Source organism: Muscardinus avellanarius (assembly GCF_963383645.1).
Source record: "Muscardinus avellanarius genome assembly, chromosome: 12".
Classification (NCBI taxonomy): Eukaryota; Metazoa; Chordata; class Mammalia; order Rodentia; family Gliridae; genus Muscardinus; species Muscardinus avellanarius.
This window is the reverse complement of record NC_137798.1, coordinates 77,449,058-77,470,026: the sequence shown is the minus strand read 5'-3', so window position 1 is coordinate 77,470,026 and position 20,969 is coordinate 77,449,058. Positions and strand designations below refer to the sequence as shown.

At 47.4% G+C, this 20,969-nt stretch overlaps 1 protein-coding gene across 3 annotated transcripts in view; it reads left to right on the top strand.

Annotated features, from left to right (window-relative positions):
- Window positions 1-6,782: 6,782 nt before the first annotated feature.
- DPF3 (double PHD fingers 3) overlaps window positions 6,783-20,969 on the top strand; it is a gene marked incomplete at both ends in the record, with an annotated part of 278,709 nt that continues 264,522 nt past the window's right edge. For all 3 annotated transcript variants that reach the window (XM_080707328.1, XM_080707330.1, XM_080707329.1), the window contains one exon: window positions 6,783-6,814. In XM_080707328.1, the coding sequence (XP_080563454.1) occupies window positions 6,783-6,814 (32 nt within the window). The remainder of the gene's footprint in view (window positions 6,815-20,969) is intronic.

Below are 20,969 nucleotides of genomic sequence, written 5' to 3'. Positions count from 1 at the left end.
GCATTCGACCTCTGAGCTATACCCCTGCCCTATTTTTTATTCTTTATTTTGAAACAGGGTCTTGCTAAGTTGCAGAGAGCCTCACTAAGTAGTTGAGGCTGTCCGTGAACCGTGAACCGCCATCCTCTGGTCTCAGCCTCCCGAATGCTGGGATTACAAGTGTGCACCACCATGCCCGGCTACTTTTTTTTTTTTTTTTTTTTTGGTGGTGGTGCTGGGGATTGAACCCAGGAGTATTCTACCTCCAAGCTATACCCCCAGCCCGACTTTTTATTCTTTTTTTTATTTTTTATTTTGGTGGTACTGGGGGTGGAACCCAGAGGCTTTCTACCTCCGGGCTATACTCCCAGACCTATATTTTTTATACTTTATTTGGAAACAGGGTCACTAAGTTGCTGAGAGCCTCACTAAGAAGCTGAGGCTGGCTTTGAACCTGTGCGATCCTCCTGTCTCAGCCTCCCAAGTGCTGGGATTACAAGCGTGCGCCACCACGCCTGGCATTATTCTTTATTTTTGAAACAGGGTCTTGCGAAGTTGCAGAGGGCTTCACTAAGTAGCTGAGGTTGGCTGCGAACCCATATCCTCCTGTTTCAGCCTCCCAAATACTGGGATTACAAGTGTGTGCTACCATGCCTGGCTGGGAATTGCTTTTTGAAGGTTGTTTCTGTGTCTGGTTTCTTTTCTTCTTCCCCTTCTCCTCCTTTTCCTTCTCCTTCTTCTTCCTCTTCCTCTCCTTCTTCCTCTCTTCCTCCCCTCCCCCCTCCTCCTCCTTTTCTTTTTTCTTTCTTTTTTGGTACTGGGAATTGAGGCCAGGGGCATTCTACCTTCAAGCTATACCCTCAGCCATATATATATATACACATATGTATATGTACATATACATATACATATACATATACATATACATATATATATGTATTTCCAAGTCTGGAGATGGAACCCAGAGACATAGAGACATTCGAGCTCCGAGCTACACCCCCTGCCCTATTTTTTATTCTTTGTTTTGAAACAGGGTCTCACTAAGTAGCTGAGGCTGTTCATGAATGGTGATCCTCCAGTCTCAGCCTCTCAAATGTCAAATGTTGGGATTACAAGCGTGCGCCACCAGGCCCAGCTCCTCAACCCTATTTTTTATTCTTTATTTTGAAACACGATCTCACTAAGCTGTGGAGGGCTTCACTAAGTAGCTGAGGCTGTCCGCGAATCGCAGTCCTCCTGTCTCAGCCTCCTAAATACTGGGATTACAAGTGTTCCCCACCATGCCCGGCTTGGATTACTTTATTTTGCTACCTGTGCCTAGCACAAAGCCTCCCTCAGAGATGCCCTCTGGTGGATGGATGGATGAATGAATGAATGAATGAATGAATGAACAAACTAAGCAGGAAGCATTGTTTTTCCATTTGATGCTGAAGGGTCTGAGAATCACCCACCAACCCAAATTCCAGCACCCCTACAGATGCTAGCCTGAAATAGGAGGTTTCATAGGTCTGGCTTTAACAGCATCTCCCATCCCTAGAACTTGATTTATTTGGAGGTGGGGTATGCTTTGAGATACTGTGGCGAGAGTGAGAACCCTTCTGCCTACATCCAAGGCAAGAGAAAACCAGGCTGCGTTTTGTGTGTGTGTGTGTGTGTGTGTGTGTGTGTGTGTGTGTGTGTGTGTGTGGTGCTGGGGATCAAACCCAGGGCTTCACACATGCTAGGCAAGTGCTGCACCACTGAGCTGCCTCCCCAGCCCCAGGCCCCATTCTTCTTTTTTTTTTTTTTTTTTTGTAGTGCTGGGGATGGAACACAGGGGCATTCTACTTCTGAGCTACACCCCCAGCCCTATTTTTTATTCTTTATTTTGAAACAGGGTCTTACTAAGTTGCGGAGGGCCTCACTAAGTAGCTGAGGCTGGCTGCTAACCGGATCCTCTTATCTCGCCTCCCAACTACTGGGATTACAAGCATGTGTCACCACGCCTGGCTTAAATAAATGTTGTTTTAGATGGGTGGCATTCGACACTTACTTCTGCTGGACTAGGGAGTTTTGCTAACTGATATCAAGGCTGAATCAGAGATGCTACACGGGACGAACTAACGTGATTGAGCTCTGTGCTTTATTCTCTGATCACACACACTGCCTGGTGCAATGCTGAACAATAAAAATAGAACCCAGAGCTAGGTATGGTGGTGCACACTTGTAACCCCAGCATTTAGGAGGCCGAGACAGGAGGATCTCGGTTCGAGGACAGCCTCAGCTACTACTTAGTGAGGCCCTTTGCAAACTCAGTGAGACCCTGTTTCAAAATAAAAAATAAAAAATAGGGCTGGGTATAGTTTGGAGTTAGAATGCCCCTTGGTTGTTTCATCCCAGTACTAAAAAAAAGAAAAATACAACCCGGATCCAGGTGTGGTGGTGCATACCTGTAATCTCAGTACTTGGGAGGCTGAGACAGGAGAATCTCAGGTTTGAGGACAGCCTCAGCAAGTAGTGAGACTCTCAGCAACCTAGAAAGACCCTGTTTCAAAATAAAAATAAAAATAAAATAAAAATGGGGTGGGGGTATAGTTTGGAGGTAGAATGCCTTTGGGTTCAATTTCTAATACCACAAAGGAAACAAATAAACAACCAGAGCCACATGTATAATTTAAGTATTCTATTACCACATTTTATTTGGTTGGTTTTTTTTTTTTTGTGGGTCTGGGGATGGAACCCAGGGGCATTCGACCTCCGAGCTACACCCCCTGCCCTATTTTTCTTTATTTTGAAACCAGGTCTCACTGAGTTGCAGAGGGCCTCACTAAGTAGCTGAGGCTGTCCGCGAACTGTGATCCTCTGGTCTCAGCCTCCCAAATGCTGGGATTACAAGCATGCCCGGCTCTATTACCACATTTTTAAAAAATAGTAAAAAGGAATAGGTGAAATTAGTTTTATTTCACCCAGGAAATCCAAAAGATCTTAATTTCAAAATCTGATCAATATAAAAATTATTATTATTATTATTATTATTATTATTATTATTATTATTAATTTTGTGGTGCTGGGGATTGAACCCAGGGGCATTCTACCTCTGAGCTACACATCAGCTCAATTTTTTATTCTTTAATTTGAAACAGGGTCTCACTAAGTTGTGGAGGGCCTCATTAAGTAGCTGAGGCTGGCCCCGAATCTGTGGAATTTGTGATCCTCCTGTCTTAGCCTCCCAACTACTGGGATTACAAGCATGAGCCATGATACCTGGTTTTCTGTATCATTTAAATATGTTAACTCTAACTCACTGGCTTTTGAGCATTTTGGCAAGAAAATTTGTGTGGTTTTGATCTATGATATAAAAACAGAAGTTAAGATAAGAACTTTTTAATGTCTCAGAATTGTCAAAGGGTGAATTTAAAAGTCATACTTGAATTGACAGTAAAAGTAACATGCCAGCCAGGTGTGGTGGCGCACGCTTGTAATCCCAGCATTCGGGAGGCTGAGACCTGGAGGATCGCAGTTCGCGGACAGCCTCAGCTACTTAGTGAGGCCATCCACAACTCAGTGAGACCCGGTTTCAAAATAAAGAATAAAAAATAGGGCAGGGGGTGTAGCTCGAAGGTCAAATGCCCCTGGGTTCCATCTCCAGACCCCCAAAAAGTGACATTCCATCTGGTTATAAAAAGCAACGCTATCCTACTTTTTTTTTTTGGTGGTAGTACTGGGGATGGAATCCAAGGTTCTTCTACCTCCGGGCTACACTCCCAGACCTATTTTTTATATTTTATTTGGAAACAGGGTCTCTTAAGCCAGCCCCAGCTAGCTTCGAACCTTCGTGATACTCCTGTTTCAGCCTCCGAAGCGCAGGCATTACAAGCGTGCGCCACCATGCCTGGAAAACTATCCTACTTTAAAAAAGTTTATATAATTAGCCAGATGTGGTGGCGCACGCTTGTAATCCCAGTATTTGGGAAGCTGAGACAGGAGGTTGCCACAAGTTTGAAGCCAGTCTCAGCTACTTAGTGAGACTCATAGCAACTTAGTGAGACCTGGGTTCCATGCCCAGTACCACAAAAAAAAAAAAAAGTTTATTATTGTGGTGGTACACACTTGTAATCCCATTACTTGGGAGGCTGAGACAGGAGGATCCTGCAGGTTCGAAGCCAGCCTCAGCTACTTAGTGAGGCTCTCAGCAACTTAGTGAGAAATCTGTTTCCAAGTAAAAATATTAAAAAAAATAGGTCTAGGGGTATAGCCTGGAGTTAGAAGGGCCCTAAGTTCCATCCCCAGTACCACACGTACACACACACACACACACACACACACACACACACAGAAGAAAAAAGAAGTTCTGTGTTAAAATTTCTTAAAGTGAAGAAAGATCTGATCTGCCAGCCCCCCCCCCCCATCTTTTTTTAAAAACCTTGTGCTGGGGATTGAATCCTGGGTACATGCTCTCTACCACCAATCTGCCAGGTTGTTAGAGATCATGCTGGTTTCTGCATTGGGGCCTCAATACCATAAAAGATATGTACATTCTTAGAGTATGCATTTTTCTATAATATGCAATATAAATTTTGTTTTTCCATTAAATTTGTAAGCCTTGTTCAAAGCAGCCTCTACATTTCCTATTTCCTTTTTTTAGCTGCATATATTAAACTCTGTTGTTGTTTCCCAGTGTGAATTGCTGTGCTTCTCAGAGGTTGGTGGGAGTTCTGACTGATGCAAACACCCACTTCTTGTGTCAAAATGTGGTGCTTGCTTTTTTTTTTTTTAAATAATGTCAGGCCTATCCCAGGCAAAGTATAGACTTTGGAATCAATCCCTTGGTAAATTGAGGAAGTGTTTTTCAAACTTTATAGAAACAAATATATCTCTTTTTTGTGGTACTGAGCTACACCTCCAGCCCTATATATTTTTTATTCTTTATTTTGAAACAGGGTCTCACTGAGTGGCAAAGGGCCTCACTAAGTAGCTGGAGCTGAGCATGAACTGTGATCCTCCTGTCTCAGCCTCCCACATGCTGAGATTACAAGCGTGCGCCACCGCGCCTGGCTGAAGATAAGTTTTTCAAGCTGTAGTCTGTGTAGATTCTATACAAAGCTGGGCATGGCGGCGCACGCTTGTAATCCCAGCATGTTGGAGGCTGAGACAGAAGGATCATTCAGGTTGGAAGCCAGCCTCAGCTACTTAGTGAGGCCCGTTGCAACTCAGTAAGACGGTTTCAAATAAAGAATAACAAAAAACAGAGCTGGAGATGTAGCTCAGAGGTAGAATGCCCATGGGTTCCATCCCCAGTACCAAAAAAAAAAAAAAAATTTTTTTTTTTACACAAAGGGTTTACAAACAAATGTATAGAACTTGACTCTGTTACAGGAAGGGTTAAACCTTTCAAGCCTGTTACAATCATATTAACTCAGCCTCGTTCTGCTCATTTGCCACTCAGTGTATACAGCTGAACTGTGGAAGGTCTGGAGTGCTTTTTATTTTATTTTATTCATTGCAAAAGGAACTGGGATGGCAGGGCTGTGAAGATCTGGCACTTTGGCACCTCCTCTCCCTTTTACCCCTCCCCCACGATGTTAGCTAGTTGACCTGATTAAACAGCTTTGGGATGGTGGCCAGACTTCTATATGCTAACGAGGCCCCTGCCCTCTTGGTGATTTAGTGCGGTTCCATCCACCCGGAGATTCCCGGCGCCCTGTGGAAGCCTGACTTCGCAGAAGTCTCCCAAATGTGTCAAGGGGTCGCCAGTGAAGAGTTCACACCGACTTCAAGTGGATCCAGGCTCTCTGGATGCCTGGGGTCACATAGGATTGTTCATTAGCAAATTCTTTCCACCTTCTATCTAAGTAGTGGAAGGTGGTGCCGGCAGGATCCTGAGTGCCACTCCCGGAGAGAGACCCTGGCGACACCCAGTCCAGGTTTACAACTTCTGCTTAGTTACTGGCTTTTCTAGTAGCAGAGAGCGTTTCCAAAAGTAGCCTGAAATCTTCCCTACCCCTCCGTCTAAAGGTCACTGCGCCAGCCCCCACCCGCTTCTCCAGCGGGAGTCGGATGGGTCGTTTCGGAAGTTTCTGGTGAGGGTGGTAGCGGGACGCGGCGCTGAGACCACCGTGCATTATGTAACGAAAGCCCGGGCTGCACAGGGAAGCCAGCCTGACATTGAGACATTCCAGGGGGAGGGGAGTTGCTGTCCTGGAGTCGCCAGGAACAGTGGCAGCAGTTCCAAGAAATGGAGAGAGGAAGGTGGCGGAGATAAAGAAAACACTTTGGGAACGGGAATATTAAAAAGCTGCAGGACCCAGAGCATTAGCAAACTGCAGGGCACGTGGAGTAATTTGTTAGCGGAAACGGCAGCCTTCCAACTTTTGCACTGGAACACGGAGATTTACCCTTCGGGGGATTAAAAACGGTGATAATGCAAAGCCCAAAGCTAATGAATGGGATTCAATGGTTTGTGGGCAATACGTAAATATTTTTGTCCCGGAGCGCAAACTCTGCAGTTGTTTAGAAAAGTAGGGACTCAAAAATCAAGCTACAACACTCTGCCGTGCGTTTCCACTCGTCCAGTCGGAAAAAGAGCTGCTAGTGAGGTACTGCCCCTTTAAGACCTGCTCGCTCTCGGGCTCTACAAAAGGGAGTGACCTCTGGGCTTTGACAGCTCCCCTAATAACTACCACCGCGCAGGCTCCGCCCATCTGGCGACCAGCCGCGCCGATTGGCCGGCGGGCCGGTATCCCGTGCTCTGATTGGCCCGCCGCTTCCCCTGAGCGAACCTTTAGAACTCTGAGACAGACAATATTCTGTTACATTGTAGCAAAATGGCGACTGTCATTCACAACCCCCTGAAAGCGTAAGTAAGACTAAAAAATGTACATATTCCGCGTGGTTTCAATATGAAAAAAAAGGCGCCTTCTGCGTGCGGAGCGCTGCGGAGGCTCGGCGCTGGCAGGCGCCTCCAGCTGCGGCGGGGCTTCTCTCTTTTCTTTCTGCTCTTACTTCTTCATTTTTTTTTTTTTTTTACCTCCCAGCGCGCAGAAATGTCAGGAGAGAGATGCAATTAACAACAAAAAAAATTGTTACATTTGTGTTTTGCTTCCTTGGCGGAGCGAGGCGCGGGGCGAGGCGGGGGTCCCCTGCGGGGGATCGCGGCGCTCGGCGCTCCCGGGCTCCGGGGGTCGCGGGCAGCTCGGGGACCGGCGGTCCCTGGGGTCCGCGCCTCGCCGGGGCCGAGTGCGGCTGGGGGGCGGCCGGGCGGGGGCCGAGCGCGGCGGGGCGGCGGGGCGCACTCGGCCGAGCCCGGCCCCCGGGAGCCCAAGCCCCCGGCCCCGCCGGGTCCGCGTGCCGGGGCGAGCGGGCGAGCGCGGCGGCCCGGAGTTGGCGGGCGCTCCGCCTCCCCAGCCCTCGCGGGGAGTTTGTGCGAGCTCCCGGAGTTGGGAGGGTCCCGGGAGCCCGGGGGCCCGGCAGCCCTGGGTCCCGGGGGCGCTCCGGGCGCCCCGGTGTGTCTGCGCATTTGCGGGAGGACGGCCGTGGCGAATGGACGACTCGGGTTAACTTGGCGCGTTGGAGGCAGCAGAGCCGAGGTCTTCTGAACCGTGCAGTCGCCTCCTCGGGGAGGAGACCGCGGCGGGCCGGGGCAGGTGCCTCCCGCCGCCTGGGGGGACTCGGGGCGGACGCGGGTCCGGGGCGCGGGGGCCGGGCGGGCGAGGATGGCGGCCAGTGCCCGGCTCCGGCCGCCAATTCCCGCCCGCCCGCCTTCCAGGCGGTGGGACTGTGAAGCCGCCAAGTCCGCTGGCGACCGGAGCCCGGGGCGGCCTCGCAGAGCCGCGGTCTCTCCACCAGGGAGCTCGTGGCAGGGGTGTCCGAGGGAGGCTCCCCCCGCGCCGCGCCGCGCCGCGCCCCGGGGACCAGGACTTCCCCGCGGGGATGGGAGCCTCGGGCGGGGGGCGGCGGATGCGCGTTTCGTGCCCGATTCTCGCCGGTGTGTGGCGGTGGTCGACCCCGGTTCTTTTAACTCCGCGCATCCGCGTGCGAACCCCGGGCTTCTCCAGGAGTTGAAAACCAGGTCCGCTCTGGGACGGCAGAGGGCGCCCCTGACGCCCGGGATCGCTCCGGGAGCGTCGGGCGTGTTTACACCTTGCATCTCCCACCAGCGAGCGCTAAGGGACCGGGGAAGGAGTGAGTGCCCCAGACCCCGGAGTATCGGAGGACACTGGACGCTGTGGTTGATCGGAGAGGACCTCCCGACGCCAGCTCTCGTTTGAAAGCTCAGATACAGCGCGCTTGAACATCGCAGCGTTTCTCCCAAGAAAGAAAATGTTGTACGGCCGAATAAATGGGCGTAACTTCGCCGCATCCTCGCTCCCGGCCGCTCGCGCTGCCACATCGCTGATGCTGTGAGTTTCTACGGAATCCGCAGCTGATTTGCAATTTCCCCATTTCCAGATCAAATCATACAGCCGGGCTGATGCCACCTGGTAAACTCAGGTTAGGGAGATCTATTTCACACGTGCGCCGGGTTTCCCATTGGGAAAGCCATACCCTTGTTGCCCCGGAGTCGGCTTGACGCGCGAGCAGGCGCAACACCTCTCGGCTTCAGGGTTCCCTTGCTCGCTCCACTTTGATTTTTTTTTCTTTTTTTTTGGACCGTAGAAGGGTGCGTGTATGGGGAGGGTGGGGAAAGGGACCGAGAAGCGGGAAGAAGGTGGCCAAATTCCGGCTGTTAGTAGAAATAGTTCTGAATTGTACTTTGTATATTTAGAAACAGTCTCAATGTGATAAATGTTTAATTCTGCACTGGTGCACGCTAGCACTCACACAACATTTCTTCCTGCTTTTTCTAGGTGGGAATTGAGCGGTCATTTATAATTAGCAGCCCCCTTTTGCATCCCAGCCCCCATCCCTGGGGGTGAGGGGTGTCAACAATTACCTCCCCTGCCCCCAGCCGAGCTTCTAACACCCTGGACGGTTTTAAAACTACATAGGCAGGGGCACACACGTTGTTATTGGAAGACCAATACCAGCTGCTTTTATTTTTTTAAGCAATTTGGTTAATAAAACATCTTATACATTTCATTTGTTTTTAGAAGTTGCTGATCAGGAAACAAAACACACGTGAATAAATTATGCATGGGATAAATTAGAACAAAGCGCAGAGACACACCAAGCCGAAGGGATGGATGTGCTGTGGGGAGGAGGGTTTGGAGAGCTGTGTTTTTATCCTCCCGGGTCCCTCTTGACAATGAGACGGAGCTCAACGACATTAGCATTTTCTCTGTGTGCATTTTGAGTCTCTCTCCCCCTCCTTAAAAAAAATAAAACAAAACTAAGACAAAAACTAACACTACAGTCGCCCCCTACAGAAACTGGCAACACAAAGGTTCCCTCTTGGACTAGGGGACAAAGTGGAGATAGCGCTGGGAAGAAACAAGCCCAGATTTCCTGAAACACCTATGTGGGGCTCTGCTTATAATTTTTCATGATACCAGCTTTTTCCATATGGGACATTCAATAATTCAGTTAGCTGGGGGCAACTGGATGGCCCGATTTGAATCTCTTTGCTTTGGGGTCTTCCTTAGGGCCCCAAGCTCCTGAAGCTACTTTCCTTTCTTAGCAGTTGGCTTTCTTCCTGGCTGTCTTTGATCTCCCCTTCACTCCCCCTCTTTTTTTTCTTCTTCTTTACCCTTCTCCCCCTTCCTCTCTGAAGCTGACAGCCTGGCTTCTCTCTCTGTTGTCGCCTTTAACATCTTATTACTGCCCAACAGGGTGTTGGAGGCAGAAACAGGAGCTGCTTGGACTAATCAGATCACAAAGGGGGCGCGGCAGGTGGCCATACGACCCAGCAGTCACATCTGGACAAATAGAATTTTAAAAGCACTGATGGACATGTATGATGTGTAAATGTGTGTTGCACGTTATTTAATTTAGCAGCTACATTATCTGAGTGAGGACGTGTGAGTCACCCTCATTTCCTACATCCACAGGCAAGTAAGGGCCATACAGCAAAATGAACCCTGGAGACAACATAAATATGGAGTCAATAAAGGTCTGTAAGTTAGTCACACAACATGCGGTAGTCTGGTTGATTTCTGCACACCTAGGAAACAATGCTTTTAATAGAATCCTAATCTTAATATTCTAGTTCAGGTAAACCACCTTCCTCAAATCTACGAACAGATTTTAAACAACTTTTTATTTTATTTTTGTGGCACTCGGGATTCAACTCAGATGCATTCTACCTCTGAGCTAAACCCCTATCCCGATTTTCTTTCTTATTTGTAAACAGGGTCTCACTAAGTTGCAGAGGGCCTCACCAAGTTGTTGAGGCTGTTCTTGAACCTGTGATCCTTCTGTCTCAGCCTCCCAAGTACTAGGATTACAAGTGTGGGCCACCACGCCCGGCTACAACTTTTTCTTTTATTTATTTATTTATTTATTTTGGGGATACTGGGGATGGAGCTCAGGGGCATTCTACTTCCAAACGACACCTCCAGCCCTATATTTTATTCTTTATTTATTTTTTGAAACAGGGTCTCACTGAAGTTGCAAAGGACCTCACTAAGTAGCCGAGGCTGTCTGTGAACCGCAGTCCTCCCATCTCAGCCTTCCAAATGCTGGGATTACAAAGTGTGCGCCACCACGCCGGGGTCCAACTTTTTCTTTTAGTAAGTTTTCAAATCCCTGGTTTGTATGTACTTAACTGAGAATGTCTGCCACCTTCTGCCAGACTTGATTATGCACATATGTATCTATTATTATAACTGCCTGCTTAGAAAGAAGTTATTATTATTTAATTATTGTATATAAACCAATAGGGGTTTACCTTGTTAACTATTCATAAGGAATGAACCAAGTAAGCTATCTGGTCATCTTTATACATACACATAATTGTGCCCAAAGGATTTTTTTTTGGTGTGTGTGGGGGGTCTGGTGATGGAACACAGGGGCATTTGACCTCCGAGCTACACCCCCTGCCCTATCTTTTATTCTTTATTTTGAAACAGAGTCTCACTGAGTTTCAGAGGGCCTCACTAAGTAGCTGAGGCAGTCAGAGAACATATATCCTCTGGTCTCAGCCTCCTGAATGCTGGGATTACAAGCATGGGCTACCGTGCCCAGCTTAATGACTTAAGGACTTAACCTTGCGTGGAGGTATCTGTTGACATTCTTGTTTCTTGTTTCTTTTTATTTATTTATTTTTATTAAGGACACTAGTCTGAGAGAAGTAAATATGCTTACTTGGCCAAGGTCAGATGGCAGGCCATGAGTGTAGAGAGACTGCTACTCTTCTCTCTATCCATTCTCTGATCTGGATTCAGTGTATTCTAATCTAAAGTGGTTTTTTGTGCATGTGAACGTTAGAGGCCAGACCTCCCGGTTGCTGTGGCAGCCAGTGTAGCTGTCAGAGAGGAAAGGTAGGGGCTGCATTCCTGCTCCTAATCTCTTGGCTATTTCTGTTGGGATGGGGGTTGTGAGTGGGTACTAAGTGAAGAGCAGTGGGGTTGGGACTTTGTGAACTTGTAGCCTTTTATGGACATCATTTTAGCCCTTTATGAAAAAGAACTTCAGATATTTGAAGCCAACAGATGCCTGGGAACCACCTTCTCTGTCTGCTTTTGCTTGCCACACTAAAAAAGTCCTCAATTCTCCAAACCTCATTAGTACACGTTATTTTCCGGTGGGATAGAGGTCTGGTTTTGATGAGATACCAGTAAAGAAGAGTAATGTCTGCCAGAGTCCAGGTGGAGGCATTGTCATAGGGGCCACCTCTGAAAATAGCAGAGCCTGCAAACAACCCGAGATTGCCATGGGAATGGAGGCCGACCCCACCCAAAAGGTGGGCTGGAATGCAGAGGTGACCGAGTGCATTGGAGATGTCTCATTCTCTGACTGCTGGAATCATACAGGTGGTTGGAATCTGGATACATCTGAGCAATACCATAATGTCTAAAGCTGTTTTGGAGCCATCTGCTCAGATCAATGCAAAAATAAAATGCCACTCTCAGCACGTTTGATTTTGAGTATGCACAAAAAAAAAAAAAAAAAAAAAAGGAAACTGAGCCAGGCGCAGTGGCGCAAGCTTGTAATCCCAGTACTTGGGAGGCTGAGACAGGAGGATCGCAGGTTCACGGCCAGCCTTAACTACTTAGTGAGGCCCTCTGCAACTTAGTGAGACCCGTTTCAAAATAAAGAATAAAAAATAGGGCAGGGGGTGTAGCTCAGAGGTAGAATGCCCCTGGGTTCCATCCCCAGTCCTGCAAAAAAAAAAAAAAAAAAAAAAAAAAAGAGGAAACTGAGGCTGATGTTTCATTTTTTGAAGCTCAGCCATGCTGGATGTAGTGACTATGGGGCTGGGTCATAAGGAGGCATCAGAACCCAGGTCTGTTTATTATTCCAACCTCTGCAAAGTAACTTTCGTGGTTTTTGAGTGTTTTGAAAGTCACTAGAAGACAGAAAGGGAGCCAAGTGTGGCAAACCTCTGGCCAAAAAAATCCCGCAACCACTGAAATATTTTTTACCCAGCCGCGATTTTCCATCAGGAATCTTATGTAAGCATGACCCTAGTTTTAAATAGTCTTTAAATATGAAGGTATTTAACAAGGAAGGATAAAGGGTGGCTTGGGGGTGGGGAGGGGAGAGGATGGATGAGCGGATAAAACCACGGTGTGGTCTGAACCTCTGGAAAGATGTTTGTTTAACTGCGAAAGAGACCGATATTACGATCCATTGCAAGTCTCCCAGTTCCCCAGTTGTGTGAGGAGAGATGAGGTATCGTGGTGTTTTTGTGATTTGTTTTTCTTATTGGTCCAGTAACTGGTGTTTCACAGTCTGTCAAACCATATGGGTGAATGGAGCTAGCATCGTAAAACTGTCACCGAGGAAAGGTTTTTGAAGCCTGTGATTTGCATTGGAGTTCTAAAAGCAGTGGTTAAGAGGTGTCAGTGGGGGAGGAAGGCGGGAGAAGAGACCCAGAGTGTGGAGAATTTTCTAGGGTGTGTGTTTGTGAATAGTTGTACTGTGTGTGTGTGTGTGTGTGTGTGTGTGTGTGTGTGCGCGTGCGTGCGTGTTGGGGAGGGTAGTGCAAGGAATGAGAGGGGAGCTGGAGCTGAAATTCAGGGGCTGGTGTAAAAGCAGGGAGGGGTGAGAGGATTAAGCTCAGAGCTCCTAATAACGGGGTTCAAATAGCCCACACTGAGACGTCCACCACCCAGGCCCTGGTTCTGAGGCTCGGGAACAATAATGGCACATGGCTAATCTCCCTTCGCCCCCTCGTCTCCCTCCCCGAAGCCAGGGACTGTGGTCAGCTCAAGCTGCTGTGAAAAGATGAGTTTTGTTGTTGTTATTCACCTGGCAAATCTGCTGTTTGTGTTCTCTGCAGTTGAAAACTCCACCAGAAAGTTCTTTCCTGTCCTCAAACTTTCGCCCGCTGTTGACACGGCCCAGTCTCAGCCCCGGCTCCTCATCAGCGTTCATTCCTCACCAGAGACTGGCCTTTTGTAGCTTTGGTGATTTTGGAGTAATGGAGGAAAAAACGCAGGGAGAGGAATCCAGAGCCTTGAGCTCTGCTCCCAGTCCCATTGCTAACTCCGCTGTGATCTTGGATGCGGAACTTCTCCAAGTTTTATATACTCCTTGTCTTTAGGATGAGGATGATGCTGGGTGCGGTGGCCTATGCCCGTAATTCTAGTTACTTGGGAGGCTGAGATAGGAGGATAGAAGGACCGAGGCTAGCCTGGGCAACTTAGCAAGACTGCCTCAAATAATATAAGAAAAAGCGCTGGGGATGTGGCTCAGTGGTGGAATGGCCCTGGGTTCCATCTCCAGTGTGGGGCATGTGTGTGTGTGTGTGTGTGTGTGTGTGTGTGTGTGTGTAGTTGTACCTTGATTACCAATATTCTAAACTTTCTGGCTCTTTCTGTTTAGGACAGGGAGTACAGTAGCCAGAATTTTTTTTTCCTCCCTCTTTCTCCATCTCTGTCTCTCTCTTTTTCTCTTTCATTTTTGTGGTGTTGGAGATGGAACCCAGGGCCTTGTGCATGCTAGTCAAAGGACCACCCCACTGAGCTAATAACCTCACCCCCTTATTCTTGTTTTTAGAGTGTGGCTCTCACGGGGTGTCAAGTTAAGAAGATCCTTCTGGAGTTTCATCCTTTCTGGTCCAGGCTCCGCATGGTGTTCCCACTTGGGAACCTGCTACCCTTCTCAGGGCCTCAGGTGGAGCCCCAGGTGCAGGCTGGTCAGAAGGAGGCCTTTCCTCTGATTCTGCTTTAGGGTGCTTTTCTTCTCATTAGCTTCCCAGCTGGAGACTGGTGAGAGGAAGGAAGAGTTGGAAGACCAGTCGGCCTATTTTGATGTTTATTTATTTTATTTTATTTTATTTTTTGGTGGTACTGGGGGTGGAACCCAGGGGCTATTCTACCTCCGGGCTATACTCCCAGACCTATTTTATATTTTATTTGGAAACAGGGTCTCACTAAGTTGCTGAGAGCCTCACTAAGTAGCTGAGGCTGGCTTCGAACCTGTGCGATCCTCCTGTCTCAGCCTCCCAAGTGCTGGGATTACAAGCGTGCGCCACCATGCTCGGCTATTTTGATGTTTAAAAGCATTCAGATAATGCTTTTTGGTTGTAAAAAAATACTGAAACCATTGAGAAAATTTGTCCTTACTTTTTCCTTTTTAAGAGTGTTGGGGTGGGAGGGGGTACAGTTACAGAGTCTAATGGTAGAGTGTTTGCCTAACATGTGCAAGGTGCTGGATTTGATCTCCAATATTGAAAAAAGGCCAGACTGGTAGAGGGCCAGTGGGGGTGCATGCCTATAATCCCAGCACTTGGGAGGCTGAGACAGGAGGATGGCAGATTGGAGGCCAATGTCAGCAATTTAGTGAGACCCTGTTTTAAAATAAAATATACAAATAGGACTTAGGGGTACAGTTCAGAAGTAGAAATCTCTAATATCAAAACAAATAAAAGAACAAACAAACAATGAAAACTTGGAAGGAGAAGGGGAATGATGCTTGCATCCTCTGGATTTCATTTAGCAGTTCTCTCTCTCTCTGTCTCTCTCTCTGTCTCTCTCTCTTGTCTCTGTCTCTCTCTCTCTCTCTCTGGCCTCCACTGCCAGGACACCATCCTAATAACTGTGAAAATAAAGTGCTTATTTCCCTACCATTTGGGAAGCTGCATGGTCCTGCTGTTCAGTGAGCTGAAGCTAGTGGACCTGTACTGATGTCTCACCGAGCTTCCTTAGGGCACCCTGTGTTACTGCTGAGGAAGTCGAGGTGCCCAGTGGACACAGGGTGCCGTCAGACCCTGTGGGTACCAACGGTGTCTAGATTGGAATTTACTTCCTTTCCTTCATTGACATGCCTCTGGAACATTCCAGATTGCATCAAGGGATTATTATCAGGCTTTCCTTTGGTCGAAAGCTCCCTTGGCAATTTTTAAGCCTAAAGGAGGAAGATGAGGTTGCAAAATCCACCAGAGAATGCTCAGAAGCCATTGTGTAAATTCTGAAACTTAAACCAAAAGGAAAAACAAAATAGTCACACTGACCTCCAGGAGGAAGAAGCATCTTCTTCATTTTCCTTAAATTGTAAGATATGAATAACATAAAACACACCATTTTAGCCATTTTTTTTTGTGGTACTTGGGATTGAACATGGGGAGGGGAAGGTTCAATTAATCCTCTTATATCTGCCAGTTCCCATTTTATTTTGAAATAGGGTATTACCAAGTTACTGCATGCTGGCCTTGAATCTGTGATCCTCTTGTTTCAGCCTCCAAAGTACTAGAATTAAAAGCATGTGCCACCACACCTATCCCATTTTAGCCATTTTAAAGTATAGAATTCTGCAGCATTGAATACATTTATAATGTGCAATCATCACCACTATTTTTTTCTAGCACTTTTATTTGTTTACTTGTGTATGCAGTCCTGAGGACTGAACTCAGGGCCGCACGCATGCTACACAATTGCTCTAAGTGAACCACATCCCCAGCCCCTCCTTAAACTTTTATTTTTGAGACAGGGTCTTATTAAGTTGTCCAGGCTGGCCTATTTTACTCTTCAGTAATCCTTCTGATGTAGATGGGATTATACGTATGGGATACCATGCCCAGATCATTTCTAGAACTTTTTCCTAATTCCAAACAGAAATTCTAAATAAACTTATTAAATAGTAACTTCCTGTGCTTGGGTTGTAACTCAGTGATAGAGCAAGTGCTTATGTGTGAGCTTGGGTTTGTTCCCCCATACCAGAATAAAATACATGAGCCCGGCAGCCAGCTGACAGAACCCTCCCATCCCTGCTTCCCACCACCCCTAGCAAGCGCCATTCTGCTCCCTGTCTCTGAACTCGCCTGTTCCACGCGTTTCCCAAGTGGACTCCTGTGCTTTGTCCTTCGTGTCTGGCTTTCTTCACTTCCCATAGTGTTTTCAAGTTGGAGCATGTGTCAGAACTTCATTACTTTTTTGTGGCCATTGTATGTATGTATCACATTTATTTATTTGTTTATGGGCACTTGGGTCATTTCTACCTTTCAGCTATTATGGTCTTTTTTTTGGGGGGGTAGATGCCCAGGTTTCCCTCATTTTTAGACTCTAAAATTTAGGGGCCACATTTCTAGATAATACATGTGGTCTCCCATATTACGAACTTAGAACAGTGCTAATAGCAAAGAATTCAACTTCTTTGCTACTCCCTCTATAGACATACTATTATTATTATTATTATTATTATTATTTTGGATATTGGGGACCAAAACTCAGGGGCATTTTACCTCTGAGTGAGGCCTTAGCCGTTCTTATTTTTTATTTTGAAACAGGGTCTCACTGAGTTGCTGAGTCTCCTTAGGTTGCTGAGGCTGGCCTCAGATCTGTGATCCTCCTGTTTCAGCTTCCCAAGTACTGGGATTACAGATGCGTGCCACTGAAGCTGGCAATACTGCTGTTTTCTTTTTTTGGGGGAGAGGTGGTGGTAACCCAAACCCAGAGGAAACCTGGAGACTCCCCTCTCCCATTTGCAGCCATAGGGCCTGCCTTCCCGCTCTGTCCCTCTTGCTGTGAGGATTCAGGGTTTGGGTTGGAGAGGTTCCAGGGGCTGCGCAGTGGTAGTTACCTGGTGATGCTTGGAGTGAAGGTTCCCTAGCCAGATGGAGGTGTGTTGCCCGGCAACAGGGGGAGAAAGGGAGCACCTGGGATACAGGAGGGCTGGAGAGTCAAGAGTGAGCGAGTCAGGGCTATCTTTTCACACAGAGGAGAGTCTGCATCTTCTTTCTTCCCCCCTGCCCTGCTTAACCCCCCAAGGGCCCAAATGAAATAACAAATAGGAAAATGGTTCAGAAGGTGGAAAGCTACAAATGTGGTGTTGCTGGGAGAACTACAAAAGTTTTTCCATAGCTAACTACGGCCTTCTCAGAGTCAGTGATGCCTAGTCTATTAAACATTAAAGATTAAAATGAACATAAGCGGGCCGTCCCTGGCATTACGTATCACATCGAATCATTGTTTCTTGGGAAAAGCAAAGCCTGACTCACCGGCCAGGTGTCAGTTGCCCTGGGATCTCCGTGGGCTTTTCCTACTCTCTGGGTTTGAAATAGGTGAGGAGCTGAACTCCAGGGAGATGCTCATCCCCGCGCCAGCCCAGAACTGCGTCTACCCACAAAACCAGTACAAGGAGTTTAGTGGGCAGATGGTTGCTTTCCTGGGAACTGCGGCGTGGCTCCCCAAGATAACCAAGGGAGAGAGAAGGTGCCGGTGAGCCGGAGCTCGGACCCGCTGGTAAACCAGGAGGGCGAACTGTTGACCAAGGAGGGCCAGTGTTAAGAATGGGGACTTTAGAGAAAGGTGGGTCTGGGGAGCGTCTGGTGTGCTCAGATCTTAGAATTACCTGCCTCGGTTGTTGGCCTTGGGAATGCTGTAAAGCTACAACAATCCTTGACTTTTCAAAAGCAAATTAAGCAAAAAGTCATCCCCGCTCCCATGCTCCCATCATCCGCTGCTTAGCCCAGCAACTCTGCACGTGTCTTTGCTGCCAGTCAGCGGACTTCAGAGCCGCCTCCTCCGTCCTACCCTGGCCAGCGTGGTTCCCAGCCTGCTCCTGTGGACTGAGCACTCCGGAGCCTCTCTCCCTGCACCTGGGAGCCTCTGCTCCTGCTGAGGCCTCCTGTCTGTCTCTTCCTCCTTCTAGACCTTTGTTCTTTGGCAGGGCAAAGTAAGTGCCTGCAAACCAGGGAGGCAGGCTGCTCCCCTAGGCCTCTCCCAGGGAAACCAGTTGTCTGGGAGGGGGTGGGGAGCGGGGAGATGGGGGAGGGCAGGGTAGATGGGGCAGTGGGAGTGGGGAGAATATATTCTCTCCTGCTAATTATTTTCCCTGAGGACTTAGCCAATGCAGAACCATCTATTATCGTGGGAGCGCTCTATGGTAGTTTTGCCTGTGATGAATGCTAAGTGGAAACAAGCAAGAAAAATTAACAGGCGGCTGCTTCTGTCCACCTAATTAAAATGCATATCCAAATGCATAATTCCTTATGTTTCCCCATGCACACACTCCCCCTCCAATCCCAGTTCTATGGAGGAGAGAAAACACTTTCCCCCAATCATTCCTCTTGATTATATTTTCATCAAGGAAGGAAGAACCCAGGGTTTTCCTTCAAACAGAGAAGGGCCTGCTCTTCAAACACTGCTAAAAAAAAATCACGATTTCTTTTCAACTTAGATCCGGCCTGAAAATTCTGAGCGGTTTTTTCATTTAAAATAAAAATGAAAAAGTTTATCTGGCTGCAGAAAAAGTAGGGGAAACAAAGAATTAAAGAAAGAAGGAAGGAAGGAAAGGAAAAAAGGAAAGAAAGAAAAAGAGAAGAAAAAGTTCTCATCATTTTTGCTGACTTTTCTTTTTTGTGTTAAAAGTCTGTCATGGAGCAGCAATGAGAATTTGAAGGTCTTTTCTACCTCCACTTCCTCTCTCTCTCTCTTCTATCTTTTCTCTTTCATCCCTTTCCCTGATTGGTATTGTTGTCTCCCCTAGAAAAAACAAAAACAAAACCAAAAAAACCCACAACCCAAGCTTTTGTAGAGAGGTTTTAGAAGACAGAGAGGCATCTACCTCTGCAGATCAGGTAGAGAGAAAATCCCAGAAGCCTCTTAGGTGGGGGCAAAATCAGAGATGTTGCCATTACAGCTTCAAGCATGTTTGCAAAGAAACATACAATACCTTTTCATTTTCAGCCTCTCCTCTCTCTGTTTGCCCAGACGATCATTTTCTCCCTCTCCTAAGAACAACTTTATTTAGCGGTCATGAAATATTTAACAAAACATGAAACTCCAGCCACTGTGTTCAATTCGCCGTCACAGCATCTCTGTGTGGACCCCCCTTCCCTGGCCCGCCCACCCCCCTGAAGCCCCTGCCTGCCCTCCACAGCAGCCCCAGCTGTTGATTTATCAGGGCTGGCCGGCTCAGCAGTGCATGGAGATTGCTTTTAATTAACTCTCTTCATTTTTCCCAATCTTCAGGGAGCAGCAGCCATTTAATGATTTTAATATTTTATCTGGATTTATATCCGCCTTATTTGTTGTTGTTTGATTTCTGCATCGGTTCTTCCCGAGTCACTTCTAGACTGATATATTTATTTACCCCTTCCTCTGCCCCCCAGACCTTGCCAGAAAAGGGACCATGGGTTCCGAAGAAGGCAGTCTTTCCAAGATTCCTGGCCTGCCCAGGGTGGGCCTGTGTGATGGTTGGGGTTGAAAGCATCCTAGGAAACCCATTCTCACCTGACTCTTAGCTGAAGGAGTTTCCAAGTTTTTCATTAAAAAAAAAAATCTGAGATATAGGAAGTGAGGTCTCTGAACTTCCTGCCTCCATGGCAATGAGCTGCCCTAGAGAGTTGGTTAAAAACTGCTTCCTGGACTGGGCAAGGCGGTGCATGTCTGTATCCCAGTACTTGGGAGGCGAAGACAAGAGGATTGCATGTTCAAGGTTAGCCTCAACAACTTAGACCCTGTTTGAAAATAACATAAAGAATCTGGGCGTGGTGGCACATCCTTGTAATCCCAGCATTTGGGAGGCTGAGACAGGAGGATCCGGATTTGCAGACAGCCTCAGCTGCTTAGTGAGGCCCTTAGTATCTCAGTGAGAACTTGTTTCAAAATAAAGAATAAGAAATGGGACTGGGGGTGTAGTTCGCAGGTAGAATGCCTCTGGGTTCCATCTCTAGTACTGAAAAAAAGAAAAGAAAAGAAAAGAAAAGAACAAAAGAACATAAAGAAGGGGGTCTGGCAGAATATGCTTCTGCTTTCAATCCCAGTACCAAAACCAAAACCAAAACCAAACAAAAACAGAAACAAAAACAAAAAGGCCTGCTTCCTGGAGTTCACTTTTAGTTGTAGTGTGAGGTCCTTCATTCTGCCCATTCAACCTAACATAGTTCAATGATGTTTGTTTCTTTGTTATTTATTTATTTATTTATTTATTTATTTATTTATTTATTTTAATAAGAGACAGGGTCTTATATGTTGCCCAGGCAGGCCTTGAACCCCTGGGCTTGCACAATTTTTCCATCTCAGGATCCTTTGTGGCTGAACAGCCATGTGCCGCTATGCCCAACACAGTGGGATTTTTGGAGCTGCTGCAGGGTGGTGACTTTAGGGCAGGCCTGGCGATAGATTCAGCCAAGTCCTCCGGCTCCTGAATGCATCTTCAGGTGTAGCTGGGGGTCTGCTCAGAAGTGTAATTGTTAGGATGACCTGAAAGAGGAGGCGAAGAGGCACCCATTGGCCCTCTGCCCGAGGCTGCCTTCTCTATACCCTCAGCGTCCCTTCTCAGGCCTGTGCCCTACTGCTGGGCACACAGCCCGTGGCACACCTTCCCAGCTTCCCCTCCTGTCCTCCTTTGGGCTGAAAAGCCTGCTCTGTTCCCCAGAGAGGCCTGGCAGACAGGCTTATGTGGGAACTAGTTTTCAGAGCCAACATGACCACAAAGTGCCCTTTTGGTGTCTTGGTTTGGTGATG